We start from the raw sequence: 11,026 nt of genomic DNA on the forward strand, positions 1-11,026 counted from the left end.
AAAATATATGATTGAAAGCAGAAATAAAGCTTACCGGTAGTTTCGCTACAAAGACATTTCTCCTACACCGCAGTTCAGACGATTCGCTAATATTTGAACTCAATTTGCTTCTTATGCAAACACTGTGAAACGTAGAAACAGCTAAGATAATTTTTCACACGACTGGACACCGAAGTAAACAATTAAATGATTCTTCGACTTCAGAGGTATTCGTTGACGTTTGGCTTTCCCTGGACAAGTCCATCAGTAAATTCTCCATGGTATCAAGAAAATGAGTGTTCCAATATGACATTAGGTCTATAATCACTATAATAGTTTTGACTGGCAAACACTTCGACTCGACAAGGTTTGTTTAGATTTTTCAAAGGATGCGCTTCTCAGCGCAAGACTTGCGGATGAAGTGTGATATGCAAATCAGCCACGAAATGGTATCTAATGCGCATGTGCACCAGGTGACTGTGTCCCTTTAACACTTACTTAAGCCTTCAGACTTACATGCATGATGGCTGTTTAATGGCAAAGATGACCAGAGGTAAAGAGAAAAACTTAAAATCAAATGACCCTATCTAAGGAGAGTTTTTGCTTTTGGCTCTCAACCTCTCTTAACCATACATCAGTACAGTATATGGGCATTGGAAAATTTGTTGAATAATACACGTAACACAGCCAGTGAAAATACTTTAAAATAGCAAACAAGCCCTCTGTGATATGTGGGTAAATGAAACGTACTTATGTCTTCCGAGAATGAAAGAAAACAACTCTGTGATGTCCAATACACTTACCTGACTCTGAATGGGATTTATTTTGACAAGGAAAGTGGTCATAATAAGCAGATTTTCCATAGTTTATCCCACAAGTCTTGCAAGTCTTCCTTGCCGCCATTTTCTCTCTCTCAATCGACGACGACGCGTTGCTTTGTAACCAGGCCAACCTGGCTCAACTAAACTATTGTTGCTCCTCCGTTGCTCATTGGCTATCACAACGATTAATATGCAATGCTCATCTGGAAAACAATCAAAAGGTGAGATGATCGTGTCTTCGCGTCACTTTTAAAATTCACTATATTCCACGCGGGAAGGTTACCGAGGAGAACTGTTAAGTTTTTGCTCGTTTTCGCAGCGCTGCTTGAGGTTTGTGACGAATTCCGAGTTTATCGTCGTTGATAAAGGTATGTGTGTTTTTAATTTTTCTACAGTTAATTTCTAATCCTCTCGTCGTGTCATTGTCGTCCATTCCTTTGCGAGTGCCCACCTTTCATTGTCGTGTAGGAGCCCCGACATTGTAGGCTTCGTATAGGACTTATCTTCCTTGCAAAAACTTGTTGGTGATGCCTATGGCTACGCCTTGTTTATTGGGAAAGTGATCAGGGTAAAGTAAGATCATATTTAGCGTTAGATGTTGGCATGATGCACATGTTTACATAAAATTTCACACCTTCCCTCTCCCAACAAAACTTTTGTTGGGTGAGGACAAAACACGGCTTACTATTCCATGGATTACCTAAAATGGAGTACCCTGGAAAATACTTTGGGAATCAAGGAAAACAAACGATTTTTGCGAAATGGAAAGTCGTTTAAATGAACATACCTTGCCACGTATTTGTTGCCAAGCCCGCCATTTTGGAAGGTATCGATAATCCGCTGGCCATCTTATGTGCAGGCTCTACAGCCACCGGTTTATACCGATTTATACTTTTCGGATCGCCACAAAAAAGCCCTCTTTCGTATAATTCTGGCTTAAACTTTCCGTCATCAACATAAAGAGGCCGCATTAAGCCTTTGGGCCTGTTCGTCATGTAATCATTCCATGGTGACAAAGTCGTACTTGTTGTCAAGCACTGAAGCCTGGATTAGGACCAGCGGATTACTGAACCTTCCAAAATGGGGGCCTTGAACAACAACAAATAATTATATCGTTTGAGCTGGGTAAGCTTAAAGTAAATAAAGGTACGTGGCAAGCTACGTACATTTAAGTGATTTGTAGTTTGGAAAAATCCTTTTCCTTGACTTCCAAATTATTTTTCAGGGTACTCCATGGAATAGTACCCCATGTTTTGTCCCCTCCATTGCAACCAAATGAAAATAAACAAAAATAATACCTTTCGCCCATGGATTTTGTCATTGCACTATTGTTATTCCTTTATGTGAACTGGTCCAGAATGCAAATCACATTTTTTGGATGAGATGGCTAAGAATTGAGAATAAGAATTTTTTCTGACAGTTTTGCCACTCAAGCAGTTATGGTAAGATATTAACATGGCACAATATTTCAGAGTTCACCGTCCAAGGAGGGAAGTTCTAAAAGAAAGTTCTCTTTGTTATTTGACGAAAGAAAAGTCAAAGCAATATTGCTTTCTGCTAAATACAATTTGCCATACATAAAATAGCATGCAATTTACTGGTGCTGGACTTGAGATTAACAGTAACAGATTTGAAAATTGTGTTTTCTATTGGCCTCTTTGGCTAACTGAAAAACAGTTTTTCTTATAATCTTTAATTGGCATACAAATTGTCATTTGCAAATGCAAAAACTGAACTTCGCAAGTGGGAATGACAAAAAGGAAGGATATAGTATCTCAAATTTATTTCAATCCACCACTCCAGTACCAACATTTTAAGAGTTTCAATTCAGGATCTTGTGAGCTGTAGTGATGTATGCTAAAATAATTTGTATCAACAAGTTAAAGATTGTTTGGTTGGTGAATTCTGATACATGTATGTCACTAGTTAGTAGGCCACTTGGTTAACAAGTTAATGTAGAGTCCTTGGGTGGGAGCCTACAGTGTAGTGTCACCACATAACTCTCAAGCTCTCAATCTTACAGAGTTTGTTTTCTTTTATATTCAACACAGTCAAAAATGCATGATACTGGATCATTTTTTTCATTGGGGCACTCAAGTAGAAGCTCTAGTAGTGGGAGGTCTACAAGTAATAGTGGCAGCTCCAGGAGAGGCTATTCATCTTCGAGTGGTCTTTCTGATGATCAGACTCCTGTACGGAGGCGTGATACAGTGACAATTACTACTGCTGAAATTGGCAAGGTTTTTGATGCCTTCAATACAGTATCAGCCCAACTTAAACTACAGGGTCAAGCTTTGGACAGTGTAAAAAATTCATTGCAAGACTTAACTGCTGACTTGCAAGAACTGAAAGAGGACCGGAGAGTTCTTCTAGAAAAAGTAGAAAGTCTACAAGAAAATAATGCTGTAGATGATGGAAAAATTCCGCCGGAAATTTCAGTAAGTTTAAAAAATTATAATTATGGTTATTTTCACTGGTAGTTAACTTGATATTTGATTTTCATTTTTGAAGTATGTCATCAATCCTTTCTGTTGCAAGCCCTAAATAACATCAATTTTTTTCTCCACATTTACTGCTATTCTCAATCATGGCATAATATAAATAACCTGTGCGCAGCTGCCCACTCTCCTCAAGAAAAATCCAAAAGACAGTGTTTTAATAACCAACCATTCATAATCATGTTCAATGCCACATGATTTCTCGCGGAATGTGTAGAAAAATGTTCTGATTTGTTGATGGATTGTTTGTGGGTAAACAAAGCCCAATGTTGATATTGTTGAGAAGTGCCTCATGTTTTATTGGTAGTGTTGACAAATATTTTGAGCATTGGCTACAGAAACCTCAATGGAAATTGGTTACATTTTGTGACTGATACATTTACAGTGCAACGAACTCAACCGAAAAAACCGACACTTTGAAAAAATTTTCAAGTTTAAAAGACGAGGCAAACAGCATTTCATGGCAAAGAGAGTGGGCAGCCATGCCTCAATCTCGTTCTCCTACTGCTATTTAAAGGTCTCAAATAGATGAAAGTTGTACACTCTCTTTCCCTTCAGGCAGATGTTCACCTTCTCCATAACAGTTTGTCCTTGGATAAGCAGTACAAGCCTGAGCAAAGGTACAATATGTGAAATCGCTATTATTTTTGTAAACACATACATGTAAGTAATCAAATGTAGAGAGATTTACCACTTTCAAACAATGAGTCAGATCAGTATTGTATTAGTTTTCTGGGGAGGGGAAAGGAGACTGGTCTAACTCTTGTCACTTTTGTGATGTACAAACTTAGTTGCAAACTCAGTGTGTAAGTCCATATTATGAAGATCCCAGCTATGATTGGCATGTACATTGTATGTGATTGTGCACCATCCTTTTCATAAGGGCTTTATTGAGGGGATGGCTTCTAAACAAAATTATACAAATTATTTGAATCAAGTTATGTATCTTTGAATCTTTTCACATCTTTTATTTTCAAAATTTTAAAATATTGTCTTTATGGGACAGTGAAACTGCCTGAAATGTTGAGATTCTTAGAATGTTAACCTCAAAACAGTCTCACAATACTGTACTCTATTTTGCAGTGTCCTTTCATTACACAACTCATCAGTGCGCCATGAATTGGAGGAGCAGATTGTTCATGAAGACAAGGGATACCCTTTAAAGATGGTCAAACGTAAGATAGTAGTGCTGTGTTATTTTAAATCAAAGCTTGTTTTAAGTAGTGAGAGGGACTTACTCATAAAAAATATTTATCCCATGAAAAGTTACCTTACATGTAGATTGTTCATGAAAATTGAGTTTTTTTATGGTGTTCGTGCGTGGGGAAGATCAAAAAATTGAAATGGCTCTTGATGTTTAGGGGGGGGGGGGGGGCTAACTTAACTACAAAATTAGCTAAAATTGTTGCTATGGAAAGTTCCCAACCCTCATATCTTGGAAACCCTAACTTGCACAGGCAAACTATCTGGCTATGTTTTTACAATCAAAAAGGTTTTCAAGATTTTTAAGTCACAACCATATTTGGTAAGTCATGTGACCAGAACAGAAAGAAGCCTAAAACTAGATTGAGGTACACTTCTGGATATTGAAAACGGTGCCAATGGTTAACGATGGCCCGATTTTTTTTAAATTCGTGTCACTGTGAGATTTATGATGTCATTAAGCATGCATATTCATACCATTTTGTCATTGTCATTGCAGTTATGTACATTAACAACAGTTGCTTACGTAGTATTGTAAAGAAGGCTGGAATATCTCAGATTGGCAAAAAAAATCGGAACTACACATAATTTTCTCCAATTTTTAGGGATTTTTCTCTCCAAAGTGCAGTTGAGGCAAGGGGCAAGTTGCGCATGCGCAATAACTATTTTATAAATTTCATGACTGTTCACCTTCGCACGTTTCACTAATATAGTGGCAAAAATACCGATCGCGAAAAACAGTGTTTTACAATACAATCCGTAAAAATCCCTTGGCAACGATGCTAAGTCTGTAGTTAAGTTAGTCCCCCCTTAAATCCTTAAAATGAAATTTATTGGTTATCTATCTGGGTTATTTACATCAATGCAAAGTATTTAAAATAAAACACGGGTTCCAATTGGAAGTGAAAGAAAAAATGGTAGAGTGTAGTTAAAATAACAAATAGAAACCCTCCTAAGTACACTTATCAAATGTAATGCTATCACTACTCCTTTCAGGTGCTGTTGTGAGATATTACGAAACCAAAAGGAAAATCCATCTTCAATCCCTTCCAGAGAACAAACAGAGAACAGATCGGCAAAAGGAGGAAAACAAATTACGCTCAAGAAGGAAAAGGGTAAATTACACATTTTTCTCAATGTTACATTTAATTTAGTCTGGAGTGCATCATACACAAGTTACATTTTGTTTGTGCTTACAGGTTAACTTTGACAGAAGGGCATTTGACTGATCTTTCAATAAAACAGTCAACTCCCTCAATGAAAGTAGACACCTATGACTTACTGTACAGTCTGTAAGGCAGATACATTGTTACCTCTTTACATGGACATGGTTAGCTGGTATTAGACAAATGGGATTTTGGCAAGTTACAATCACTTGGTACAAAATCCACTTTGGGATAGAGCAAGTTACATTTTGAGGACATCCTAAAGAAAATAAATTCATCCAGTCAAGTATTAATGAACTTTTTCTGTTTTATGTCCCTGTGTGTTACTTGTTCTTCAGCATGACGGATTTGTACCATGTGGCTATTTGCAAAGGGCCCATTTCATGTTTGTCCTTGAATGCCCTTATCAGGGGTTTCAGTAAATTGGATGGTGCATTGTAGGAAATAAACAGTGTGGTACTAATATTGAGTGCCAGACTACACCAACAGTTACAGTACTCTCTGTATTGTGAGAACATCTCTAAGATGTCTTTCTTAGTTGAGAAATTACTTTTTTAGTCAGTATTTTAAAATGTCTAGTACAAACTTCCCTCAGAAATATAACTGCTCACATTGTGACAGTGAAAAGTATAATTAGGAACTGAGATGAATAATTATGAGTAAGCAATAATACTGATAACTTACATTTAATAATTATTTCTTCTTTACTTCCAGTTGTTTAATGCGCGGTTAAAGGTTTCAAGTGGCCAGGAAAAGGAAAACTTGCAGTCACTGAATTATGATTATGTCAGTGATGAGGAGAATGGTGTTGGAGTAAACAAGGGAAAGTGGGTGGTGCGCCGTCCAATCTGGAGGTCAGAAAGGGCAAGTGTACTGATGGAACAGCTCCAGCAGCGGATAAACAATAGCCAGCAAGAGGACCTGAGGCCTCGTGTACCGAGAGTTGAGGGTGCGCCATCAGAGAGGCAACTGCCCAGGCATAATGTAGCCTGGGCTTTAGCAGACACCGAGCCTGCAACAGGAGGCGAACACTCAGCGGAGGAGCTGGAGGAGGAGAATGATGAAAGGAACAACCTCACCCCAACCCCCGGACGGCATTCAACACCAGTCACCATTGTGCAAAGAAGTGATAACCGCAAGCGAAGAAGGGATCATAGACACGCACCACGCTCTCCTAGGAGACAGAGGCGTGCCATCCAAAGTGACTCTGAATAGTTTAAATACAAATAGTTAGAAATTTTTATTGAAAAAACTGACTAAGAATAATTATTGTTTTATTAATATACATTTTATTAATACATGTAGTTCATGTTGAAAATACTGGTGAGAGCATACCTTAGGGTTGCCACATAGCAGCATCTAGTTCTAAAGTTTGCATACAAAATGTTATAGTGTTTTTTGTAGACTTTGCCTCTCAAATGGTTCATTATGCTTTTTCATAACAGCAGCATCAGTTATAAAGTTAAATGCAAAATATTATAGAAGGGTTTTTAAGACTTTGCTTTTCTAATGCTTTATTATGCTTTTTCATAACAAAGCAGCATCTAGATATAAAGTTTGCATAGAAAATGTTATAGTGCGTTTTTAGGTTTTGCTTCTCAGATGGTTCCTTATACTTTTTCATTTAACATAGGATCTTGTAAATTCTCCCATTGTTCGATGAAAATAAACATACACGAACAAGTAACAATACAAGGGTTTCTTTTATTATAAATAAAGTATTGTTTGAAATGAAATCAAGATGTCATCATGGCAGTTGCTTACTTTTTGTTGGGATAAGATGCATATTGTCCTGGTAATTTTTTTCTTTTGGGTGGGTTTTGTCAGGAATCCAAGGAATCGATAAAGGAATTAAAAAATGTGTTCCACTCGGCAGTTTGAACACAGTTTGGGGATATACAAGCTTTGGTGTGGGTCCTCAGTACTTCACGTAGACTTCAGTATTCGATCATGAACACGTTTCATACTTTACATGAGTCTCATGTTCCAGTCGAACACCACAGAACACTTAAAGTGTGTCGCTTACAATACCCTTAAAACCTCACGTATGCGTCAGAATTCGAACATGAACACGTTTCATACTTCGCATGAGTCTCGTGTTCCAGTCGAACACCACAGAACACTTAAAGTGTGTCGTTTACAATATCCTTAAAACCTCACGTATGCGTCAGAATTCGAACATGAACACGTTTCATACTTCGCATGAGTCTCGTTTTCCAGTCGGACGCTTCGGGACACGTAGCGTGTTTTCCAGCTGTACCAAGTGGTAGTGTACATAACCTGACAAGACAATCTTTGGCTGTGAAAAATATTTTAATTGAACCTAATTAACTTTCGTATTCATGGCGTGCGATTCTCGAAATTCAGAGCATTCTTGACGTATCCTTTGGTATTCGAAGACGTTCACGTCAGAGTGGCGTAGTGCATCTCGTGTTCCAGACGCAAACTCTCGAACAACTGGGAGTATTCGAAAATTTTCGAGTCACAAATGATCACTATATCTTTGAAGAACATCTAATGCAACATTAATCTACCAAAACATGGCCCGTATGATCTATCGAACACTTCGAGTGTTCAATTTGAATACGGAAAAACAGGCCGGATTCTAATAGAATATTCCAGGTGTATTCCGAGTCAGCCGTAATCGAATACGTCAGAACATTGCAATATACGCGGCGTGCGCCGATCCGTATTCGAGCGAATTCGGGCCCGAATATTTGGCTTTTCGCGCAGTGCAAGACAGGGAGGGAGGGGAACTGCTGACCCCTAAGCCATATGAGGCAGCCCCTTTCGCAACCAGCTACTCAATATCTGACTGAATTGCACTGTCATTCATGCACATATAGCTGTGAACAGGTGTATTCCATGTGGTACGTTTTGAGGTTTGAGCATGCGTACGTGCTAAAACTCATATAACGAAGTTTTGGAAGACCGCTTTTATGGAAAACTGAAGTTGCATACTGCTGATTAGATTTCTTAAATCTCGCTGCTTTAATGCTGGAAATCGAGTAAGATTATTTCAAGACAGTATTCCCAAGTCTTTAAAGGTAACAATTCTGCTATTTTTAAAAAAGTGACTTTTTATTTTAAGAGCGGCTTTCCACAAATATCGACCAAGTGGTGGCACGAGTCAAAAAATCGATTTCGTTCATATTTTTCTCATAGGTAGTCGCTAATGAGAAACAAACTGAGCTGTAGTTAGTTTTTCAAAATACCGCTTCCTTTCGAGTAAATATGCGAAAAACGATTTTGTCTCAATTGAGCTCAAAGTCCGCTTTTGGCGGGATGGAATTTTCCTTAACTTTCGACGGCTCGCGTATCGATCCGCAGACCGTTACTAACCTTCAAATGACATTTATTGCTTTATTAGGTCTTCCTCTTCTGTTTCGCGGGAAAACATTTAAAACCTAAGTTACTTTTACGTCCGAAATAGGTTTAGAAGAACATGCTATAAATGCAAATTTTCAGCAACCACATTTTAGCACTAAAACATTGCCAATTTTACCCATGGGCGATAACTTAGATTTCCCTATAATGACTTTCTATGGCTTCACTTTATACCTATTTATCATAATATAAAAACAAAGCTCTGGGTAAATGAAAATAAATGACCCGCTAGGCTTCAGATTTATCAGCATTTTCTTGAGATTTGGCGATCGAAGCGCAAAAAAGATAGCGTGACAGACTGTCACGGGTACAAATAGTTTTTCCTATTAGAAAAAAATGAAGCGACATTTTTAAAAGGAAGCATTTTTCATTTGCAGTAGAAAAATCTTTGGATCGAAAGTCCGGTAGCGTTACTGACCAATATATATTGCGGCTGCTTTTTATAGATGGAAATTCCAGAGTATCCGTTCGCTCTGATGCGGAGTCCAATTCGTTATTGTGGCTGAATATTATTGTGTTAAAACAAATAATTGGAAAATTTCTTTTCCTCTTTCTTTATCACTGCCATGGATAAATTAAACTAGAAATAGTTTAAACGCAGCAGATTTGAACTACATTAATCTGATTAAAAGTTTCGACTGTTATGTTGAACTGCATCGTTTGCGTGAAATATACGTGAAAAAGCACACGCACACAACGACGACCGTGACAACAACAACAACAACAAAACGACAGAAATCTGAACGTTTAAGGGAAAAAGTAATAACAATAAAAACCGTGAAAAATTAATGAAACCAAGATAGTGGTCAATACTCGTGTTATTAATAATGTTATTTTGCTGCGCTTTTTGATCCTGAAATATTCTTTGTGTGAGGATGAACGTAATTAACTAATTAGATTATTGAACGTCGCAGTTTCAGACCTATGAATAAATTGAATTATTATTACACCAGAGAAACAGTCAGGAACTGTAAACAAAACGGCGAGCATGATAGTTTGCTGTTCTTTTAAGTCGATATTTGGTGGGCCATGTTCGTTTACTCGCAGAGACAGAACAAGGTCCAGCGAGATAGTACCTCTGCTGTCCTGAGTGTGTCATTTCAGTTATGGTTTTCAAGATGTAGGGAACGAGGGCCATGTTTACAACGCCAGAAAACATCAAGACAATGACGATTTGGGCTTAGCTGTTGAGAAACATTTATCACCGAAGACACTTATCGGGCCCGGTTAAGTTACCGGGTCTTTCGAGAAACGGGCCCCAGGGCTTATAAGCCGCGGCAGTTTACGGTATTCCTGGATAAATAGGAGGGAAGGTAGACACAGAAATATCAAAAATGTAGGAGCCGTAGCATGTCCTTATTGCTACTTCGGCCGTCAAATTTGGTCAGTACGTTTGCTAATTAAGTCCCACACCTGATAGAGAGGAAAGGACTTGTTTCTGGAGAGAAACGAAAAAGAACTAAAACAAAATAGTGTGTCAACAATATTAAGTCACGAATGATTTTACTTTGTTGGTCTTCGAATATAACTGATGATGTGCCCGTTTCTGAGGTATTTATTCCACGTGCGAAAGTATGGAATCAAACGGACATTACTTACGAAAACTAGCCCCTTAAAATCGTCTGTATCCCCATTGAAATATACATTGAGACATTGCGGAAACATATAAATCTTTATGGTGACACTTCTGGTTCATGGTTGTCACGCAACAGTGTAGCTTGCGAGTTGTTTATTAAAAAAAAAAAAAGAAGGAAATGTTTATTAATTCGTAAACTGGATTGTTCTTTTACTCAGAAGGTATAAGTACAGAAATAACTCCAGTGTGGGTTAATGAAGAATTCGATGCTAAATTCTTGTTAAAAAACGTGCATGAAATGATCATGAAATACTGAAAACCTCGTCGTCGACACACTAATATGCTTGTATCGAGCAGGAATAGATGAAGAAGATGGCCAAAACTTATGTTTGATTT

The 11,026-nt window shown here is 37.9% G+C and overlaps 2 protein-coding genes across 3 annotated transcripts in view; one reads left to right on the plus strand and one right to left on the minus strand.

Annotated features, from left to right (window-relative positions):
• Window positions 1-907, minus strand: part of LOC146450543 (uncharacterized) — an 8,976-nt gene extending 8,069 nt beyond the window's left edge. Inside the window, exon 1 of the mRNA XM_085100305.1 lies at window positions 783-907. Coding sequence (XP_084956431.1) covers window positions 783-882 — 100 coding nt within the window. The 5' untranslated portion in view covers window positions 883-907. The remainder of the gene's footprint in view (window positions 1-782) is intronic.
• A 122-nt stretch (window positions 908-1,029) lies between these two features.
• LOC146450544 (uncharacterized) lies at window positions 1,030-7,903 on the plus strand. 2 transcript variants are annotated; one of them, XM_085100306.1, is made up of 6 exons: window positions 1,030-1,168; window positions 2,852-3,238; window positions 3,857-3,918; window positions 4,382-4,473; window positions 5,498-5,616; window positions 6,382-7,902. In XM_085100306.1, the coding sequence occupies exons 2-6, from the start codon at window positions 2,858-2,860 to the stop codon at window positions 6,880-6,882; spliced, it is 1,155 nt and encodes a 384-aa protein (XP_084956432.1). In that variant the 5' UTR covers window positions 1,030-1,168; window positions 2,852-2,857; the 3' UTR covers window positions 6,883-7,902. The 2 variants fall into 2 exon arrangements, with proteins under 2 accessions (XP_084956432.1, XP_084956433.1); XM_085100307.1 differs by lacking the exon at window positions 1,030-1,168 and adding an exon at window positions 1,184-1,946 and having other exon boundaries at window positions 6,382-7,903.
• The last annotated feature ends 3,123 nt before the right edge of the window (window positions 7,904-11,026 follow it).

The sequence above is a fragment of the Pavona decussata genome, unplaced genomic scaffold (genome assembly GCF_977016875.1).
Source record: "Pavona decussata unplaced genomic scaffold, jaPavDecu1.1 SCAFFOLD_442, whole genome shotgun sequence".
Taxonomy (NCBI): domain Eukaryota; kingdom Metazoa; phylum Cnidaria; class Anthozoa; order Scleractinia; family Agariciidae; genus Pavona; species Pavona decussata.

Coding starts and splice junctions, on each gene's coding strand:
- LOC146450544 (XM_085100306.1), top strand. CDS start 2,858: ATGCATGATACTGGATCATTTTTTTCATTGGGGCACTCAAGTAGAAGC. Junction 3,239..3,856: donor AAATTCCGCCGGAAATTTCA/GTAAGTTTAAAA, acceptor CTTTCCCTTCAG/GCAGATGTTCACCTTCTCCA. Junction 3,919..4,381: donor CAGTACAAGCCTGAGCAAAG/GTACAATATGTG, acceptor TCTATTTTGCAG/TGTCCTTTCATTACACAACT.